At 49.6% G+C, this 21688-nt stretch overlaps 1 protein-coding gene across 3 annotated transcripts in view; it reads right to left on the bottom strand.

The window, feature by feature from the left end:
* ATP9A (ATPase phospholipid transporting 9A (putative)) overlaps window positions 1–21688 on the bottom strand; it is a 116331-nt gene that overhangs the window by 51003 nt on the left and 43640 nt on the right. For all 3 annotated transcript variants that reach the window (XM_070419755.1, XM_070419756.1, XM_070419757.1), the window contains exons 5-9: window positions 13017–13075; window positions 11539–11590; window positions 9801–9895; window positions 7810–7890; window positions 5943–6018 (exon numbers count right to left, since the gene is read on the bottom strand). In XM_070419755.1, the coding sequence (XP_070275856.1) occupies window positions 5943–6018; window positions 7810–7890; window positions 9801–9895; window positions 11539–11590; window positions 13017–13075 (363 nt within the window). The remainder of the gene's footprint in view (window positions 1–5942; window positions 6019–7809; window positions 7891–9800; window positions 9896–11538; window positions 11591–13016; window positions 13076–21688) is intronic.

Genomic DNA, 21688 nt, shown 5'->3' with positions numbered 1-21688 from the left:
CTTGCTTCTCAGCTGGGCCTCGCCTGAGGCCCAAACCCGATATAAACAGGCACTTCCAAACCCAACACAAATATGAGGAAGCTGCAGATCTCTCTGTAGCCCCTGCCAGGTGGTCGCAGGCAATGGCTAACTTTGCACCTCCCTGGTGACCCAAGAGCCAGTGCAGCCAGTGGACAGCTTCAGACCATACCAGATTACAACACTTCACATCCGCAAGCAACACACTCAAGAGGCAGACTCAGTGAACACCATAGCCCTACTGAAACAAGTCCAGCTCCATAGGGATGTTGCCGCACAGCAGTTCTCCCACTACAGTCGCAGCTGGTCCTCACAGCCAATAGGCCTGAAGGTCAATTCCTCCCAGTGACACCAACAGCAATCAAGGCTCAACTACAACAAGACTGTGCACACAACCCACAAAGGGACACACCTAGAGTGTGCAGCTCAGGTAACTGCGGAGGCTAAGCCACTGGGCCCTATAGAACACCTATTACACAAGGCCACACTACCCACTCCAGGAGACATAGCAGCTACCCAATACATAGAAACAAACACAGGGAAGCAGGCAAATTTTGGAGACAAAGAAACATGTCACAAATGGAAAAAAGTGAACTACTGGGTACAGAGTTCAAAACCATAGTTACAAGGTACTCAAGGATCTTCAAGGGACTTAGTGAGACTTTCAAGGATCTTGGTAAGAATGCCAAAAACATGGACAAGGAGCAGTCAGAAATTAAGCATACACTAACTGAAATAAAGAATAACTTACAGGGATTCAACAGTAGAGTAGAGGATTCTGAGAATCAAAACAACGATTTGAAATATGAGGAAGCAAAAAACACCCAATCAGAAGAGCAAAAAGGAAAAAGAATTATAAAATATGAGATAGTATAAGGAGCCTCTGGGACAACTTCAAGCAAACCAACATTTCAATCATGGAGGTGCAGAAGGAGAAGAGAGAGAGAGAGCAAAAATTTGAAAACCTGTTTGAAGAAATAATGACAGAAAACTTCCCCTACCGGGTGAAAGAAAGACTTACAAGTCCAAGAAGCACAGAGAGTCCCAAACAAGAAGAACCCAAAGAGGAACACACCAAGACACATAATTAAAATGCCAAGGGCTAAAGACAAAGAGAGAATCTTAAAAGCAGCAAGAGAAAAGCAGTTAGTTACCTACAAGGGAGTGCCCATATGACTGTCAGCTGATTTCTCAACAGAAACCATGCAGGCCAGAAGGGAGTGGCAAGAAATATTCAAAGTGATGAATAGCAAGGACCTACAACCAAGATTACTCTACCCAGCAAAGCTATCATTTAGAATTGAAGGTCAGATAAAGAGCTTCACAGACAAGAAAAAGTTAAAGGAGTTCATCACCACCAAACCAGTATTACATGAAATATTGAAGGGTATTATTTAAGAAGAGGAAGAAGAAGCAGCAAAGGAACAAAAATATGAACAATAAAGCGGCAACAAAGACATATCTATCAAAAATTGAATCTAAAAATCAAAATAAAGGAATAAGGAATCTAATGAACAGAATAAACCGGTGAATAAAATAGAATCAGAGGCATGGAAATGGAACAGATTGAAGATTCTCAGAGGGAAGGGGTTCAGGGGTTGGAAAGAGATGAAACAAAGACCTTATATGTATATATGCACAGACAATATGGTGGTGAAGACCCTGGCCTGTGTGGCTCAGTGGCTGAGTGCACACCTATGAACCAGGAGGTCTTGGTTCGATTCCCAGTCAGGGCATATGCCTGGGTTGCAGGCTCGATCCCCAGTAAGGGGTGTGCAGGAGGCAGCCAGTCAGTGATTCTCTCCACTGGAAAAAGCAAACACCTAACCTTCTCTCCTCAGAAAAATACTGGCGGAGGAATGTACAAAAACTCAGAGACTCAAGCACAGCCTCAGGGAAAGAGCTGACCCAGATGCAGTGCGAGGCCGTGTCTCCTGGACAAAGAGCCCGGGGAGGAGGCACGGAAGTCCCTCCAGTTTAGCACACAGTGTTCTCTGCACGAGGCGGTTCCTGGCAAAGAGGCTGCCAGCAGATGGTAGGCTGGGGAGCTCGCTGGCCGCTCCCAGCAGGTGGCAGGCTCCCGGGCACACAGGTGCGGCCACAGCAGATGGTGGGCAGCGGGAGCCGAGCCTGGGCTGAGCTCACTTGCTCCACGCTGGCCTCGATGTCCAAAGTCCAGGTGCATGAGGTTTCACAGGAAATGCACAGAATTCTGTTTCCTCCGCCTCTCCTATAACCTGTGTTCATATCAGGGGCTCCCCAAGGAAGGGTCCCCCACGGGCACCAGCCAACCTCAGTGCCTGATGCTGCTGAAATGGCCTTCCTTGCAACATCTCCCTGTGCTCAAGACCAAAACGGTCACCACCAGATCCGAACCGGCCTCACCGCCCAGACAGAGCGCACACACCGGCCGCAGCGGGGCGCTGGTTTGGTCTGCACAGCGCTTCAAGGTGTTGAATTCGCTGGCCACTTTTCATGACGGGAGCTTTCATTTAACAATGACAACTTCTGCGTTCTCCTGGAAAACTGGGAGATCTGGTGACGCTGGGTCCACGTTGCTCACGCGACCCAGGCCTCGGACCCCACCTCCCACGCTGTCCCCTCTGCTGTCCCTCACCCTCTGCAGCCCGCAGACCACGAATCCTCTCCATCCTGCCAGCTGGCCCCCAGCCGCTTTCTCCAAGGAGCCAGGCTACCGTGGTCAGCATTTCATGAAGTTCTTCCTAACCCCGCACAGCAGTGTGGTCCCAGGTCAGACCTCACTGCGACCCCTGTGTTCCCTGTCAGCAACAAGATAAATGCTGAGCCCCAGAGAGCCAGCGTTCAGAAATGTTTACGGCAATTAGGCACCCTGTGACGCCGAGCGTGCGGTCACAGGACAAGCCCCGCCGAGCAGGGGACGTTATCAAACTCGTGTGGCAAGGTGCACATGGCGTGACCTGCCCGCTGGCCACTCCCGGCAGGACACTGATCCATCCGCTACAGATTTGGGGGGGGGGGGCGTTTGGGGGAGACCAACAAACTGGTCTCTCACCACTGAGTCCTGGAAGAACTGGACTAGAACACCTGGGCTCTGTCACATCTAGGCCACCTTCTCTGCCAAGCCTCCCCCTACCCTTCCCTCTTACCGCCCTGGTGACTCCTCACCCAGCAGCACTGTGTTGTTACCATGGCAACTGTATCAATGCTGGACCCCCAGCACCTACCCTAGCAAGCTTTTTTTTTATTTTTTTAAGAGAAAGGGGAAGCCCAGACAGTGTGGCTTGGTGGTTGCGTTTCGACCAGGAGGTCATATTTAATTCCTGGTTAGGGCACATGCCGGGATTGTGGGCTCGATCCCCAGTGGGGGGCATGCATGAGGCAGCTGATTAATGATTTTTTTCTCTCATCATTGATGTTTCTATTTCTCTCTCTCCCTCTCCCTTTCTCTCTCTGAAATCAATAAAAACATTTTTTAAAGAAAAGAGAGAGAGAGAGGAAGGAATGGAGAGGGAGAGGGAGAAGGAGAGAGAGAAACCTCAATATGAGAGCGAACAATGATCAGCCGCCTCCTACACGACCCCTACCGGGGATCGAGCCGCAGCCCAGGCATGTGCCCTGACAGTGAGTTGAATCGGCAACCTTTCCCTGCACAAGACGATGCCCAGCTAACTGAGCCACACCAACCAGGGGAAGCTTTATTGTTTCTTAAACTTCCAACTAATAAGAGCGGAGTGACCACGACACAGGAGTTAGATTCTGAAGGGAACACAGAGGCCACATGTCATGCGGGTAAGGTTACTCTTGGTGGCCGCTGCTTGTGTTTCACTCCGTGTTTGCATGAGAATCAGGTGCAGTGAGAAGTCGGGGAAACTGAGGCCAGCTGCAGACATGCTGGGTGCCCAGCTCCTGACTCGCTCCAAAGCATACACCCGCTGAAGGGGATGGCAGGCAATGGAGCCCTTGAACCCTGCTCTCTCTTCCCACATCACCAAGCCCAAAGACATTAATTCAAACAACTGAAAAAAAAGCGCATGTACCGACTCCACAATGCATTCCCCACGAACTGCTGTGAAATCTCTTCCCCATCTTCAAGATCCCAATTCGCCTTCCACTCTCCTCCTCCCAAGAGAGGACCGCTCCAAGGCTGTGTGACCTTAGGCACGTTGCTTAACCTCTCTGAGTCTCCATTCTGCATTCCATTAAATGTCCTCATTTTATGACATGAAACCAAAACAAGAGAATGGCAGCAAAGCACTTTGTAAATAAAAAGTGCCTGGTAAATAAGACTATTGTTAACCTCTGAGATTAAAGTGGACAACAAGACTTTTACAATCTCACTCCCTCCACCTCAGAATTCGATGCATCTTCACCTAAACCATTTGCCTTTTTAGTGGTTTCAGAGGAAATTTCTAGAACTCTCTCTCCTGTCTCCTCCCCTCTCCTCTTTAACTTACATTAAACATATAGCAAACTGTAAATCCCAGGAGAGTGGAGACCAGGGTTTCCTGGCACGCCAAGCAGCACCAGGACCTAGCAATGGAGCGTGGCATGATTGACTATAGATGTTCAATCAAGGTTTGCTTCACAGGAAGAAGGAAAGCAGGAAGGAAGGAGAGACAATCACCAGAATGAAAACCAAACAGACACAGGCACAGATACTTATCACTGAAATATTAATATTATCAAATCAAGTGCAGAATTAAACACATTCAGGTTATTAGAAGCCAAGGGGTGGCCAGGCAGTGGCTGTGCAGAATCGTAAGGACCAATTTCTCACTCCTTTAGTCATCAGGGGAACTGAGAGACAACCAGATGACGCTGCCAATCCACAGAGCCAGGAGAGAAGAAACCTGGCAAGAACCCCAGGGACAGCTCATCTCTGTGGGCAGAGACGCCAGGCGGCCTGGGCTCTCACTTGTGCCAGTCCCTCCCTCCCCTTGTCATAGAGCAAGCATGTCAAACTCGTGGCCCACGGGCCGCATGCCTCGTTTATTTGGCCCGTGTTAGCCTTTGAGTTTGACATGCTTGTCATAGAGTATCTGGATTGAGTGCCTGCTCTCCTATGAGCCACAGAGAACCAACAAGCAGAGGAAAAAGGGTTGATAGGAGGGAGCTATCACTCTTGAAGAGGGGAAAGAAATGGATTCCTCCAATAATACAGAGAGTTGCCAGCAGCAGAATTACACGTTATTAGTATAAGTTATTACATACTAACAGCGGCTGGTACAATGAGTTCTGCTTCTCAAGCAAAGTGCCTGGGTTCAAGTCCCAATTCACCTTTTCCCTGCTGTGTGAGCTTGGGCAAGTTACTTAACCCCACAAAGCCTCAGTTTCCTCATCTGCAGAATGGGGACAACACTAGCACCTACCTTCATGGCACCTTTGGGAGGGTCAAGTGAAATGTGTGAAGGGCTCGTCACACTGCATGAAAGACGGGCGGGACCCCACAGATATCAACAGGGCTGCTGCAGGCCAGCTCAACCCCTTGGGTCCCTTCTGTTCAGCTGCACCCCATGCTCAAAACTGAAAGGCACGGATTTCCGCATCACCTCGGTGTTTTCAATGTCAAGGCTCCGCCCTTTCCTGTGCACGGAGCCCCTGACCCACAGGACCAGCAGCCTCACAGACACGACCTGCAGCCGAACGTGCAGGCTGAGCCAACCTCTGGGACAGATTAGAACGTCCATCTGCAGCGGCAATTAAGGGCTATTCGCGGAGTGGGCGCTGCAGAGTACGCAGGCCAGAGCGGCTTCTCTGCTCTAAGTGTCTGAGGGGCAATTAGATGCCAGCAGAATCCCCTGGAGGTGCTGAGACAAGTGGAAAACACCATTTGACCGCGGACTAATTTTCCCAACTGACAGATGATTATTCTAATTACTCAGGAGGATTTTCTTCCCTCTTCAAATTGCTACCACATTCCTGGGAGAGGGCAGGCCCCTCACCTGAGGCGATGACGGTGCCCGCCCAGAGCGCGTTCTCGATGCTCAGGCTCTCGCTGATCGAAGGGTCGCTGTCCTCCTGCAAGAGGCCAGACAGACACACACTTATCAGAAAGGCTTCTTGTTGTTGGTTTTCATGGGGGTTCTTGTTAATCCTCACCCAAGGATATGTTTGCATTGATTTTTAGAGAGTAAAAGAGAGGGAGGGAGAGGGAGAGAGAAAGAGAATGAGAGAGAAATATCTATATGAGAGAGACACGTTGATTGGTTGCCTCCAGCAAGTGCCCCGACAGGGGGGTGGGGATCAAATCCGCAACCCAGGTACATGGCCTTGACCGTGAATCGAACCCACAACCCTTGGGAGTGCAGGCCAATGCTCTAACCACTGAGAAATACCAGCCAGGGCTATGGAGCGAGGTTTTGAAAAAACCCACAAGACAGGTAGAGACGGGCGACCCCTGGTGAGAAGCCCACAGCTCAGTCAGGAGAGAGGGGCCACACTCATCGACTACTGTCCGTGGGGTGTCCACCCCCATGGAAATACCTGGAAAGGCTGGCTCCTGACTTGAGGACAAGCCTGGAATATGGACGGAGTGTTTTCAAGGTGAGAGCTAACAATCAAACAGGGCAGTCGTGTGGCTCATAGAAAGACAACACCAACAGTTTAATTTGGGGTCTATAACCCTCCTGTCCCAGATTCCTAAAGTAACTTAAATCCAAATTTAATTTCTATTCCGAAGAGTTGAGAAGTGGCTTAAAAAGTATAACTGCCCAGCCCGGCCAGTGTGTTATCAACCTGATTCCCGGTCAGGGCACGTGCTCAGGTTTCGGCCCAATTCCCGGTGCGGGGTGTGCAGGAGGCAGCCAATCAATGATTCCCTCGCATCATTGATGTTTCTCTCTCTCTCTCCCTCTCCCTTACTTCTCTGAAATCAATAAAAACTTTTTTTTTTTAAGTATAACTGCCCTGGCCAGTTTTGCTCAGTGGATAGAGCATCAGTGGATAGAACCCCTCAGACTGAAGGGTTCTGGGTTCAAATCCAGACAAAGGCAAGTTCCTCAGTTGCATGCTTGATCCCCAGCTCCAGTCAGGGTGCCTACGGTGGTAGTGGGGGGGGGGGGGAGGTGCACGTAACCAATCAATGTCTCTCTCTCTCTCTCTCTCTCTCTCTCGCATCGATGTTTCTATCTCTCTGTCTCTCCCCGTCCCTTCCACTCTCTCTAAAAATCAATAGGAAAATATCCTTGGGGGAGGATTAACCAAATATATGTAAACAACAGTGGTCCTGGCCAGGTGGCTCAGTCAACTGGAGCATCATCCCATACACCACAAGGTGGTGGGCGTTCACTTCCCAGTCTGGGTGCCTATGGGAGGCAACCAATCGATGTTTCTCTCTCTCATTGAGATTTGTCTCTCTACCTTCCTCTCTCTCTCCAAAATTAAAAAAATAAATAAACATATCTTTGGGTGAGGATTAAAAATATATATATATAACAATGGCAGGCAGGGCTTATCTAAACAATAGAGGATGTCGTCCCATCAGAGGGAGAAGAGTAACTTGAGCATCTTGTTAACATGAATTAGAACAACGCGTGGCAAAACTGTCAGGCAGTCCCAGCTGTTCAGAGGCTGAAGAACCTGCAGTTGTGTGGCCCCTACTGAGAGACAATGTGTCAGGGGTCAGGCGGTGCCTCCCTAAGGGAATCCCCCTCCCAGCCCAACCCCCGCCCCCTCCCCTTTCCATCCCATCTCCCCTCTCCTCCCCCTCCCACCCCCATAGAGATACTTCCTGACAAAGACCCTCAGACGCGTGTCTGCGGGCTCCCATCGAGAATCCACACTCTAAGACTCTAAGACTGAGCTACGTACCCTGGTAAATGTTCCCACAAAATTGTGGATGTCGATGCTCGGCTCTTCCGCGTAGATATACGATCGAATCTGAAGAAGATCCTGCGCGACAGAGGTGACATTTGGAGTTAGAAAAAGGCGGCTTATGATCAGAGAGAGTTCCACAGGGAGGCAGCCGCTCTTTTTCTAAAGCAAACAGGCCCTGAGATGATGGGGCAGGTGGGGAAAGGGCAAACCTTCCACACATTTAGGTGTCTTCACGACTCCAGGCTCCTGACTCGCTCTTAAGGGGAGTCCTTCAATCATTCTGAGGGTCAGAACCTTTCTTTGCAGAAACTTTACCAGAAGGTAGAACACGCCATACGGATAAAGTCAGAGCTCCCTATCAGACCAGACCCTCTCAGGGGCGCAATGGCGCCTTCTACAGATTCCCAGGGGCTCCCGGCCAGTTAGAGACTCTCGGCTCTAGAATTCCTGCTTTAAAAAGCAGTAATAACAGCAGCACCATTTCACGTGTTCTTGGCAATGAACAATCATATGTACCATGGGCACGCTTACTGTTATGCTAACTCCACAGAGACACATAACTTCTTCCTTCCTTACAGGGCGAGAAAAGGCATGGCATCAACCGATATGACCGCCAACCCAGGAAAAGCTGACGTGTGCAGCTTAACCCTTTCAGACCACGCACGGGGCCTATGCCAGTCTCCAGGCATTTGAATTACATTCTGTGATTTTGTAACCTAGTCCACAGGCCACTTCCAACCTGTGTGACTTGTGTTTAAACTTACACTTTGGCTACCTTCTCCCTCCCTCACTCTACAAATCGTGGTGTGATATAGGGAACTACAGGGTCCTGGGAAGCTTTGAGCACCTGTTGGTTACAACTACTGAGACCACACCTTCTTAGAGAGAGTCCATGTGCTACTCCACACTGTTCTAAATGCTGTTCCACACACTGGGCATACACTGTTCCATGCACTGTTCTACACCCTCCTCCACGCACTGCCTATACGCCAGTGATGGCGAACCTTTTGAGCTCGGCATGTCAGCATTTTGAAAAACCCTAACTTAACTCTGGTCTGTGTCACATATAGAAATTTTTTGATATTTGCAACCATAGTAAAACAAAGACTTATATTTTTGATATTTATTTTATATATTTAAATGCCATTTAACAAAGAAAAATCAACCAAAAAAATGAGTTTGCGTGTCACCTCTGACACACGTGTCATAGGTTCGCCATCACTGCTTTATGCTGTTCCATGCACTGTTCTAGATGCTGTTCCACACACTGAGCATACACTGTTCCATGCACTGTTCTAAATGCTGTTCCATGCACCAGGAAATCAGCAGTGAATATACCGGGCAGAACCCTACTCTCAAAGATACCGCCTTGAAGTGAGTGGCGTGGGAATGCAGGGAGAAGGTGGCCAGAAAACGCCTCTCCGTTAGGAGACGGGTGTACAAGACCTAAGGATACGATGCAGGTGCCCAGCCAGCAGACAACAGGGTCTGACTGTTCCGGTGGAGACACGGCCAGGACAGATGCTGGGAGGCAGACGCATGCCTGACGGGGAGGTCAGTGTGGCTGCACTGTGGGGAGAGGGGAGGGCCCGAAGCCGAGTCAGGGCCTCCGCAGAGAGTGTACGGATGACACGGGGCTGAAAGGTGCCAGCGAGGCCTGTGGGACGGGTTCTCAGAGCTGAGAAGCCTCCGGAGTTCTGAGCAGAGGAAGACATGCTTGGCCTACCTTTACTTTTACACTCGGTCCCAGTCACGGTTTCCTAAGGTTCTGCGCTCCCCTCAGAAGAGCTCCATCCCACATGCCGAGTCTGCATTTCGCGTGGCCACGGTACGTGGAACCAACCGGCACTCAAGGCTCCCAGGGCCCCAAAACACTCCACCAGCCACTTCACCTCTGACACCCCTGCCTGGCCCGGAGGGCGCCCGAGTTTGCGAGCTCTGCCGGGACAGTGGCTGTTTGTGCCTCTGCAGGGAGAGCTACTCACGGCGGCTGTGGGGAGCCTCTGCGTGCAGGCCACCGGGAGCCGCAGCTTCCAGTCCGTCTCCCCGTCCAGCTGGTCCGTCCGCAGGAAGCAAGACCCTGTGAAGGAAGCCGGTGCCTTCTGTTCACCAGCAGCTCACGAAGCCTTTTGGTGGCCACTCGGGGCAGCCCCCGCCCTGGTCCTTGTAAAAACAGCCAACAAATGGCCAACCACCAAAAGGGAAGGAAAATACCCTGTTTCCCACTTCCTCCTTAAGCTCTAGGGTTGAAAGATCTGGGTGCAAATGCTCCCTCCCCCACTCACTCACAGTGGGAGCCGGCACCAGCTTCTCCACCTTGCTAACCCTCGGTGTGTCCTTGCCATAAAACGGGAAGAAACACACACCTCCCAAGCTTACTGTCAGGACTCAGTGGTGACAGAAGCCCCGCCGTGGAGGCGGCCTGAAAGAGCCAGCATTCTAGTCTGTTCTGGGCAGGGGTTACAAGCACCTTCTCAGGAACCAGACCTCCTGGGTTCAAGTCCGGGCTCTGACACTCACTAACAGCACCGAGCTCAGACTGTGAAAGCTAAAGCGCTGGTCCATGCCAAGCCGAGAGCGCCAGGTAGGTCGGCCGTAATCACCGACACGCACTCTGTGTGAGCGAGTATGTGGGTCTGACATGCAAGTCCAAGCCATAGGTCGGCCGTGTCTCTCATCAGACAGAGAGTGCGCGGAACTCGCCGGCGCTGCAGCGAAGGCTCCTGGGAACTTCCTATCTTTTGGGGGGGGGGTGTGTTTTAGAAAGAGAGAGCCCTTCAGGGAACCTAATCCCCAACACTCATGGACCAGGACACAGAACCGATTTGAGGACAAAGCCACAATTTTTAAAAGAAGGCTGCTTTCATCATGCCTTCCACCCCCCTCTCTGCATTACTTCATATATTATTAGTGTAAGATTTCACCCGTGCTTTTATTCAATTTGTAATAAAATAGGCTGCAGGAACCTCAAAGGAATACAAGTGTGAATCTTTCGGGGGTTCCAAGATCTCTGATTGTGCCTGATAGGCCAGAGAGAAACAGCCTTGTTTCCTCAGAGCAGCTAAAATATCAAAAATAAAGAGAAAGGAGACGTGAGCCAACGGGCGGGGCGGGCAGGCGGTGGCAGCCACGCGGGGAGCCCGCAGTGAGAGGGGCTTGGAAAGGCGGGGAGCGGTACTCAGCCCCAATGGGCTGGAACAACAGACAAACTGACGGGCAAGGGTGGGCCTGGCCCCGCCACTCGTGACTCAGGGCCCAAAGGGACACCTACCTCTCTCCCCGGCCCCACTGCCCGCCTCATCACACACCTCCTGGTATTTTCTCAGAAGAGAGGGAATTTCTGTTTGTCAGACACTCTTCCTCCTCCTGCCAACGCCTGAAGCTGAGCCTCACGCAGCCCGGGGAGGGGAAGCAGCACGTGCGAGCATGCCTGCATGTGTGTGCATGTGTGTGCGTGTGTGTGTGTGCGCGTGTACATATGAGACTTCACCAGCGGAGACTCAGCAGGGGTCCAACTAGCTGTATCTTTGTAATGATCACAATCTATTGCCCTGCAAGCACCGAAAACATTGTTTTAGGTTTGCTCCATTAAAAGGGCTGTTTGGATTCGCCTCCGTGGCTCCAAGATGATCATCTACTTCAGTTACATTTTCGAATGATTACTTTGCCAAATTGCCACTGAAAGGTTAATGGTTATTTTCCAAATCGATCCCAGCTGTTTACCGTTCTTTTCTGATGTCCTCAGGAAGATCATGTCAGCAGGCACCCGCTGGTTCTGTTACGAAAAGAAGGGCTGTTACTGTGGGCCATCCCGGGTGGGTTTCCGCCCCCCCCCCACCCCCACCCCCGCACCCGCCCCTCGGTGCAGGGCAGCCATCGAAACCCATGGCGTCTTTTCAGTGTCTGCCTTTGTCCAAGACAGACGGAGGGTTTATTTTGTTCTGAATCTGAAAACCCTTGCATGCTGCTGTGACGTGCCTAATCCCCTGTTGAAATCACATCTCCAAAAGAGAGCTTCTAGCTTCCTGGCGAATCCAACCATTACCTCCCGAAATTCCAGCCAGGGACCCCCAGCCTCACGCCCGCGACCCTCGCTGGCTTTAGTCCAGGCTGTCTGCTGAAAGGAAAGATACGTGCCCCCTGCTCACGCTCTCCGCTTCTACCCTTTCCCGGCTGGAGGTTTGGCTTCCAGTGGGATTCTAATAAGGAAGTCAAGTCACAGGAAGGAACAAAAGCCATTCTCAAAAGGAGAGCGAGAAGCCGACAGCAGCCTCATTTAATTGTGAACAGAGATGACTGTGCAGAGCAGCACAGAAGGGCTTCACTTTCCCGCAAATCAACTTGGAGTTGTTGGGTTTAATCCTTTTAAAAGAGCACAGTTCACTTCCTACAGAACCCAGTCCAGACACACTCCTTTCAAAGCAAATATTATCCCGAGACTGTCCAGAACCAGCCTCAAAATCCAATGCCTTCCAAATAACACAGTAAGAGATGTGAGTATCCGCTGAAGTAAGGAGCAAATCAGCAGTGCTATTTTTAAAAATGTGTTTTTTGCCTTTTTACTGTTCTCATAGTAACCTCTACTCCCCATAACATGATTGAAAAGCATGATGTTTAGGTCAAAAAATGCAAGCTAAGGCTTGGCCAATGCGGCTCAGTTGGTTGGGCAATGTCCCGTGAACCAAAAAGTTATCGGTTCGATTCCTGGTCAGGCCACATGGCCGGTTTGCAGGCTCGATCCCCAGTAGGGGGCTTGCAGGAAGCAGTCGATAGATGATTCTCTCTCTCTCTCTCCCTACCCCTTCCCCTCTAAAAATCAATAAAATATAGACATATATTTAATTATTTTAAATGCAAGCTAAAATTGCTCAAAAGGTAAATGACAAAAATGTGTATGTAGTTAACAGACTTCTAAGAAAGACTTCATGGTAAGTAAAAAAATAAATAAAAAGACCCCAAAAAGAACAATGAACACATCAAACAGGAAATCAAAACTTGTGTAGGATTTCTAGCTAACCGACACATGTAAACTTAAAAAAATACTTGGTGCCCCTCAGGAAAGAGAGAGACTTTTCTCCCCAGCAGAGCTGCTGGATGGAACTGCAAACAGCGTACATTCAATCAGAGCCACCGACTGCACGCCAGCATCGTGATGTGAGAGCAGGGACTCCCCATTTCACACACAGCTGAGACCCCCTCACCTTTTCGACGATGATCAGGTCTCCCACTTGGATGTTGGCACTCTTCACCTTCACGGTCCCTGCAAAGAAACAGGTCCAAGACACACCCGTCTGAACTCGTTCCAGTTCCATGCGTCTTTACAGAGTGCCCGGCGCCTTCAAAGCCATGCGTACAGCAGAAGGATGAGCCCCCGCCCCCCGCCCCGCATCACCTCCTACCCCCCTGGGAAAGGTGCGCCTGGGGCAGAAACGGCTCCAGAAACTACCCCCTGACGGAGCTCTGGGAAGTGCCCACACCCCTCAAGTGTCCACACCATCTTCTGTCCTAATGGTGCCTTGGAAACTTTCCTCCGTCCGCACCTTAAGAAACTCATTCAGCCTCAAACGAAAAAAGAAAAAGAAAACCCACACAGAATGGGGAAGAGAGAGAAAAGGGCAGAAGGGCAGCTCTTAATTTTCAAAAAGAAAGAAGCTAACCGAAAAGGACTAATTATTTTATTTTTTTAATTTGCAACTGCTATACAGTTTGGTTTATATGGTTATGATCAGGTTACTTTTGCTGGATGTTTATCTTAACAAAAAAGGAACAGCTAACATTAAACGCTGATTCTGCGCTGCCCTCGCCGGGTGGCTCAGTAGGTTGGAGCATCATCCCGCACACCTAAAGGTTTTGGGTTCGATGCCCAGTCCAGGTGTGTACAGGAGGCAACCAATCGATATCTCTCTCTCACGTGGATGTTTCTCTCTCTCTCCCTTCTTTACTCTCTAAAAATCAATTTAAAAAAACATATCCTTCGGTGAGGATTAAAATAAAAAATTTTAAATGCTAATTCTGTGCTAAACACTGAATAGGTATTGGCATGTGGATGGCTCTGTTTACTCCTCGGGGCAGCCACCAGGAGAAGGCATGATAATCTCGTCTTCAAAGGAGGACAAAGGCTCAGAGATCCCTTGTCTCACAGGTATTCAAATCCACATCCGACTCCAGAGGAAGGAATGACAAACAGTGAGCTCAGTTCAACTCAAAAAACTCCTATTGAGTGCTGCACCCTAGGAATTCAGAGACTGAAGTGGGTCCCCATATCCTAAAACCGTGCCTCAGGCAGGAGTCAGCAAGGGTGTGCCATAAAGGGCCAGACAGTAAATAGTGTGGTGTGTCCTGGCCAAGAGACAATGTTTGCAATTCTCCCAACCACGGTCTCCCTGCCAAAGGCTAATAGTCTTTGGTCTGTATTTCATATTTCAAAGTGAAAAACCATCCTCAGCTCCCAAGCCATACAAAAAAAACCCTATATAATAAAAGGCTAATATGCAAATCAACCGAACAGTGAAACAACCAGTCGCTATGACGCGTACTAACCACCAGGAGGCAGACACTCAATGCAGGAGCTGCCCCCTGGTGGTCAGTGCACCCCCACAGGGGAAGCTCTGCTCAGCCAGAAGCCGGGCTCATGACTGGCGAGCACAGCAGCAGTGGCAGGAGCCTCTCCCGCCTCTGTGGCAGCGCTAAGGATGTCCAACCGCGGCTTAGGACACCCCCAAGGGCTCCCAGACTGCAAGAGGGCGCAAGCCAGGCTGAGGGACCCCCCGCAACCTCCCCCACCCCCCCGTGTAGTGCATGAATTTTGTGCACCGGGCCTCTAGTAATAAAACAAAAGGCAGTGGGCTGACTTTGCCCACCAGCTGTAGTTCACTAACCCATGAGCTGGTAGGAAAGACAGCCAGACAGATGCTGCTGGTGCAAAACAGTGTGTGAAATGATGGGAGTGAGTCAGTGAGCTGAGTGAGGGACCAGGAAGGAGGGGAAGTCCCCCTTTGAAGAAGGATCTAGAACAGTGCTCAGCACACAGAAGGCACTGACTATCCAATCAACATTCCAGCACCATGCACTGGACGCCTGCTGTATGCCAGACAGTAGGGCGGGGATCCATGGAACTCACCTTCGAGTGGAGGCGAGAATCAAATAATGAGTGGAGGGGTGGGGGGCAGAGAGGTGCGGACCAATGCTTCACAGGAGAGGTGAGGCCAGAACTGACCAGACGAAGGATCCTGGTTGCCCGCAGTAGAAGGCAGGCAGGCACAGAGGTGAGAGAGCACGTGAGTAGGACACATGTGTGCTCCTTTAGCAAGTACAAAAACATGGCATGAAGGCAGGGAACAGAGAGATGAAGGTGGAACTGGCTGGTCAGGGCCTGTGTCCAGACGGGTCCAATTCTCGCACGAGGGAGCAACACCATAAAATCTTTATGTTATTGGCATCTTGTAACAAGCCCATTTAACTCACAAGAGAGAGGAAAGAAAGAGTAATAATGACTCCATCATTCATTCAACACCAATGAGGATTCCTAGCTTCTGTTCCTTCAGCACTGAAAATAACTTAAAGACACTAACAGGAATAATCTGAGTGCACAACTCTAGATTTTTACCATTTTTCACAATATTTCACATATTTCACCTCTGGTGTCTTTTTAGTAAGTCAGCACCTTGGAGACTTAAAGCATTCCAATTATTTCTATTGAAACAACTGTATTAGGTTCCATTGGGTTGGGTTTTCGCTAATTTTTATATTTAATTAGATTTTGTCATAGTAAGTAGAACTGGCACTAAAAGAACTGTCCACGAACACTAATGACTTCTAGAAAGCACGTCGCAGATGGTGAAGGGCCAACCCACCTTAGTGCCTCTCCAGGAATGTGTCTCTCACCCCACGAGGTGAGCATTTCATAGTGTCCCACTGTCATAAAACACGGCGCTAACATTCAGTCCAATGACCTGAGCCCCGACGTGCCGGAGACCTACTAGGCTCAGGCATTGATCCTGTCTTGGGCTTTGGTAAATATATTGACAGGGGGGCTAAAGAACAGCCATTGATCCAAACAGACCATTAGAAATGGGCCCAGAGAGGGTCCAATGCGCAGAATTCTTTTCCTGCCCGAACAGTTCTCCTCGAACCACTAGGGGGCGACAGGACCACCGCACACAGACTCGCAGTTCTTTCTGGGGAGCTCCCCGAGGCGTTCCTGGAAGGAAGATCGGAAATTCGGCCGGCCCTCCTCGCCAATGCACTTCTCCTTCCCTGGACTTGCCCCAACTTTCCCAAACATAAATTTACACGTTGTCTTTGGTTTTATTACTCAAATTGATGCTGGTGGCCTGACCCAAACTATCACGCTGGTGTTCTGGTCTTCGAGGCCTGGTTCCCACCTTCTTCCAACATGTAGGTGAAAGAGTACGTTATTCTTATTAAATAATAATGGTGTGTGTGTGTGTGTGTGTTAGCAGGAGACAGGGCAAAACCAGAAGGATTCGACTGAAAGGGGTGACAGCAATTCTTTCTGGGGACGTGGGGTTTATCTTTCTGTCTGGCACACACACTTTTTAAATTCTTCACATCGGTTTTTTTAAAATAAGCATGAGGTGCTTTTCTAATAAGGAAAAAATAATAAATTAAATTAGCTCAAACGTCGAAGTGACCAGGCTCAGATTTCTTTTTTTTTTTTATCTTTATTGTTGAAAGTATTACAAATGTCCCTTTTTCTCCCATTGACCCCCTGCCAGATTTTTCCCTTCCTACTGGGCATCCTGATTTATGACAGGTTAATGTGAACTCTGCCGCTCTCTGTCCATCTGCTCTGCCTCAACAAAAACCCCTTTAATCCGCTGGGCTGCAGGGCAGTCTGTGCTACCCCAGCAGGCCGACCCGCAAATGGGCACTCTTCCTGGGGGACGGGCCCTCCTCCTGGGGGACGGGCACTCCTGCTGGGGGACGGGCAGCCAACAGCCCGCTCCCTCTCAGGAGGAGGGCCACGGGGGCCATAGTGGGCACAGGAGCCACGGGGGCCACGCCATCAAGAGGTCACTTGTGCTTCTTCACCAAGGTTGCCCCAGGAGCGTGCTGGTATTTGGGGGTGGAGAGGGGGTGAACCTCGACTTCGCAGCCTCAACAAAGGGAGACCCTCAGCCCTCCCACTCTGCTGAGCTCCCACGCGGCTCCTGACCATGAATGCGACTTCCTTGCCCCTTGCTGTCACACTCGCGATCAGAAAATGGGCAGTTCAGGCCTGTATGTGGGGCCGGTGTTTAGCGTGTGTCTGAATGAGAAACAAATAAAACCAAAAGAACGAAAAGGAGAAAACGCAGCAGGAAGAGGCGAGGAGGGAAAGCAGGCACTGGTACGTATGTTCCAACATCTATGGTTTCCCAGCTCAGCCGAGTAAATTGTCCCTGTGCAGGGGCTCAGAGTGGAGGGAAAGGCCTGGCGAGGTGGGAGGAGGAGGGGGAAGGGGAGAGGCCCAGAGTTCGGTGAAGAGCCCAGCACTCAGTGGCTGGGACTAACTCAGGGCAGAAAGCCCTTCAGTGGTGGAAAGGACCCAGAACACGATTTCCAATCTTAATGTAACCACTGTCCTGAGTTTTCCACCATCGTTCTCACAGAAACTAGAAAATGCAGATGCCCCCGGGCAAAGCTCCCTGTCTTCCTAACACAGAAACATGGGAAATAAAACAGCACAGTGATCTTCCCTGGCTCCCCCCCGCACCCCCACCCCCCGAGAAGCTAGCAGTCATACCTCCCAAGTTTCCTTTTCCCTCCCCTGCCCAGATATCCCTGAAACAGAAGTGCGACCTGTGTACCCACAGCCCCCACCCCCCAAACCTTGGGTGGATGACCAATTGCTAACATATTTATTACAACTCCTAATAACCTTTTTTTTTTTTTTTTCCAATTCTTAATCACTTCTGAACAAGGCCTCCCACGGTTTCATTTGCACTGGGTCCCAAGGATTACGTAGCTGGTGCTGAACAGACATAAAAACACCCAGTAACCTCACCTTTGCCAAGTGCACAGGGAAATTTGGCCTGGTTCTGAGAGCAGAATCCTCAGGACCCTGACTTCCTCCCAGAGCTCTCTCCCGTGTGGCCCCTCCAAAACCCATCTCCGGCCCCTCGGCGCTGGGCATTTTAAATGCATTGGCAGAACCTCGACAGAAGCTGGCTGAGGGATTTCCACAAAGGTTAAATGGAACATGCTCCACCGGCCACATCCGCCACCACTAAACGCTTTCTATAAAGTAAATTTAATCCTTTCAGCTTTCGCCACTTCGCCCAAGCCGCCTCTGAGCCGGGGTTTCTAACAGGGAGCAAACTTCCAATTACTACCGACTGACCGCTGTTTATTTCTGTAGAGATGGACCCCGAGCCTTTCATAAGCAAACCCATCGAGCCCAAACCATGCTTTTCATGGGTGACAGCTTCGGAATAAGAGCAGTTTGTCTACACTGGGGGCAGAAACCAGATGTTTCCCTGGAGTGGAAACAAGCAAATGACAATTCAGTCAAAATGCAGAACAGCCTGAAAAAAAAAAATTTTTTTAAATAAATTCTGGGCACTAGTATGTGTGGGCCTATTTTTTTGACCCCGAGCCCCGCCAGCTACTAGAATACTCTATTTTTCACGGTGCACGCAGGGTACAGATTGCTTTGTAGATCTCAAACCGCGATCCCCGTGCGCTGACCCTGGCTAATGTTTTACTCTTTAGCTCACACTCTAATCCGCCTGTGACAGTGATGAGTTGTAAATTCTGCGGCTTGTGTACACTTCCTGGGGTGGACGCTAAAACGCCTCTGCAGACCCAGCAGCGTGCACACGGAGGGTTTAAAGTTGAAATTTTCACATTCTCATCCAGCCGTCTGCGCTCCCCAAAGCCTAAGAAAAAGACTGTGATTTGAAAATAGGCAAAGGGTTAAACAGAATTATTGGAAATTCCACGGCCACTTCCTGGGGCTTTTGTTTAAAATAGTGGGAACTTAAAAAACAAAAGGCTGAAGTTTCTACGTGACAAGTTTATACCCAACAGAGGCTTTTAAAATAAATATATAAATGGTTCTCGTTGCTTCTGGTGCCCAATAATGATGAAATAGACCAACACCCCAGCGGTGGGGGGTAGGGGGGTGGAGGGGATACCTTCTGGGAAAGATAACAGTACAATTTGCATGTGAGGTTTTTTTTTTAAATTAAACAATAGATTAGTTCACCAATATTTGTAATGAAGTGAAATTGAGTACTTTGGAAGAAAAAAAAAGAACCTTAGGGCTCTGAAATAACAACTTGCAAGTGTCAGAGAACGAGAAAGTGTTTGGCCAAATCTGTTCTAAATAAAACTCGGAAAAGCAGATGCTCTGAAAATCTTAACCAGAGGAGCTCAGGAAGAGGAGGTCTTTGCTCACCCAACTGTATTTGCAATCCTTAGGAAAGGACTCTTTTTTTGCAATAATATAAAAAAGACCAGCACTGTGGTTCTCTTCTCTAAAAACGCAGAAAGCATATCTTAGTGTCCTCCCGTGTCTGAACAGAGCTTATACTTTGAAAACATAAATGGTACTTCTGTTTAGGAACAGAGTTTTGTTCATTAACTAGCAGCTAAACTACTCCCCATTAATAAACGCATCTTCCCTACACTATCCAACCTTCTGATGAACTCCAGCAAAATATAATTCCCCAAAAGAAACACACATATGACCTTTGACCTCAACGGTCGCATTAATTGCAATCCTAAGTAATGGTTCGATGTGGATTTTGAACTGAATTGAAAAGAAAGGTATCACTCTCAAGTGGGGATGAGATCCTTGGGGTTATTCTGTAACTGCAGAGCTATCTGGGAAGAGCTGGGGGAGAGGGGAGACCTGGTTTTCACACCACATATGGACTGAAAAGCTCAAGATGGGAGAGACGCCCTGCCTTTTGCTGTAGACCTCTGGTTTATGGCTTATGGTTCCCGGGGTGCCCAGATGTCCCCAGCAGGAAAGACACATCAGCATCGTGTTAATTGTGCTCTGTTTGCAGTTTCTTTCAAGGCTAATTATCTGCTGGCTTCCTTTAGCCCCTGATCACAAGTCAGTCTGGGAAAACATTCCTGGTATGAAGACCTGGAATTCATCCTGTGAAAATGCAAATCCCATTGGCCCGCCTCCTGTGATAATCAAGGCGGAGGGACCCCTCTCCAGAATTAAACTTTTGGTTTGGGGAAGATAAGCATAATGAGAAATTACTCATGGACTCATTCTTTCTTCCTGACCCCACCCAAATCTTTCAAGTAAACTAAGTGTTGCCGAGTCTGTTCCAACTTCAAGAACCTCTCCTCATGGCCTTTGGGGTTTCCAGGGTCGCTGAATGGTGTTACTCTGGGGAGACGGCTCCATCATTAGAGCCATAAAACTCATAAAAGTCTAGGAATCTCTCTTAAGTCTCTGATCCCGTGGAAATGTGGACTTCAGGCAGGAGGAAAGAGGGGCTTTCCTTTATCTGAGAGCATTATCCTGACGTGGCTTTCAACAGTCTGCCCACCTCAGAATGAGAAAGCTGGATTGAGAAGTTTCTTGGACTGAGAAATAGGCCGTGGACGGCGAGGGGGGGGGGGGGGGGGGGGAGGCAGGGGGGCGCTCAGTTGGTTAAAGCGTCATCCCGATACCCCAAGGTTTTGGGTTCCATCCCCAGGCAGGGCACATACAAGAATCAACCAACAGCCCTAGCTGGTTTGGCTCAGTGGCTAGAGTGTCAGACTACAGATTGAAGGGTCCCAGGTTCAATTCTGGTCAAGGGCACATGCCCGGGTTGTGGGCTCGGTGCAGTAGGCAGCTGATCAATGATTCTCATTATTGATGTTTCTATCTCTCTATCCTTCTCCCTTCCTCTCTGAAATCAATAAAAATATTTTTTAAAAAAAGAATCAACCAACAAATGCATAAATAAATGGAACAACAAATAATCGATGTCTGTTTCTCTCTCAAATCAACTTAAAAAATACAAATGTGTTTTAAAAAGACTTAAATCTTAGAAGTCCTGCAGCATTTGTATTTAGGAGGAACACTCTGGCGATCATTGAGATCGTCTACGGCAAAGTGCTGCACTAGCTCCTAGCACATGGTAGGTGCCTGGACTTACAGACGAAGGGCTGACATTCAGACAGGCAGGGGTTCTAGTCCCTAGCTAGCCGCACCACTCAGACGGGGTGCGTTCCCTCTCTGCGCCCCAGTTCCCCGGAAAAGCTCCCTGCACGGGGCCGTTTAAAAATGACAGGCCTGACCTCCCACAGCTGCTGGCTACGGTGAGTCACCTTTCCTCGTTTTCCTGTCCTCCTGCTTTCCAATGTGGGCAGCATTTTCCCAACAGCTCCACTGTGCCCGTCGCCCTGTAGCAGGCCTTGTACAGATTCCTGGATCAGAGAGTCAACTTCCCACTTTCCCAGAGTCTCGGTCCTCACGGGCCTACGTGGTCTTTTCTTCTGTTCTCCCAGGAGGGAGAGGCTCGGGGAGGCAGCCTCATCGGGAAGAGCAAGATGGAGCCAGGCCCTAGGGCTCTCTCCGTCGCACTCCTAGAATCATGACGGGACGTTTGGGGAGCTCTTATCAGGGCAACGTCATGGGCATGTGATCCCAGGACTGATCCTAAGGGCCCCTTACTTGGTTTAGTGATCTACTGTCACCATTTTGAAAATCTTAATAATTTTTGAACAAGGGCCTCGTCACAGGTTCATTTTTTAATGTAGCCAGTCCTGCTCTCTCCCATCCTGTGAGACTCAGGATGAAGGTTATCTCTTTTGGAAGACATCATCAACTCCTCTCTGATGGGCTCCCACAACCTCCCATCACCCTCGGCTAATGTCTCCATTGATTCATCCACCAACACTTAATGAGCCC

This window comes from Myotis yumanensis, unplaced genomic scaffold (genome assembly GCF_028538775.1).
Source record: "Myotis yumanensis isolate MYYU_CA2020_CCGP unplaced genomic scaffold, mMyoYum1.0.hap1 SCAF_7, whole genome shotgun sequence".
Classification (NCBI taxonomy): Eukaryota; Metazoa; Chordata; class Mammalia; order Chiroptera; family Vespertilionidae; genus Myotis; species Myotis yumanensis.
Note: the sequence above shows the minus strand (reverse complement) of the source record. Positions and strands in the feature narration are given on the sequence as shown.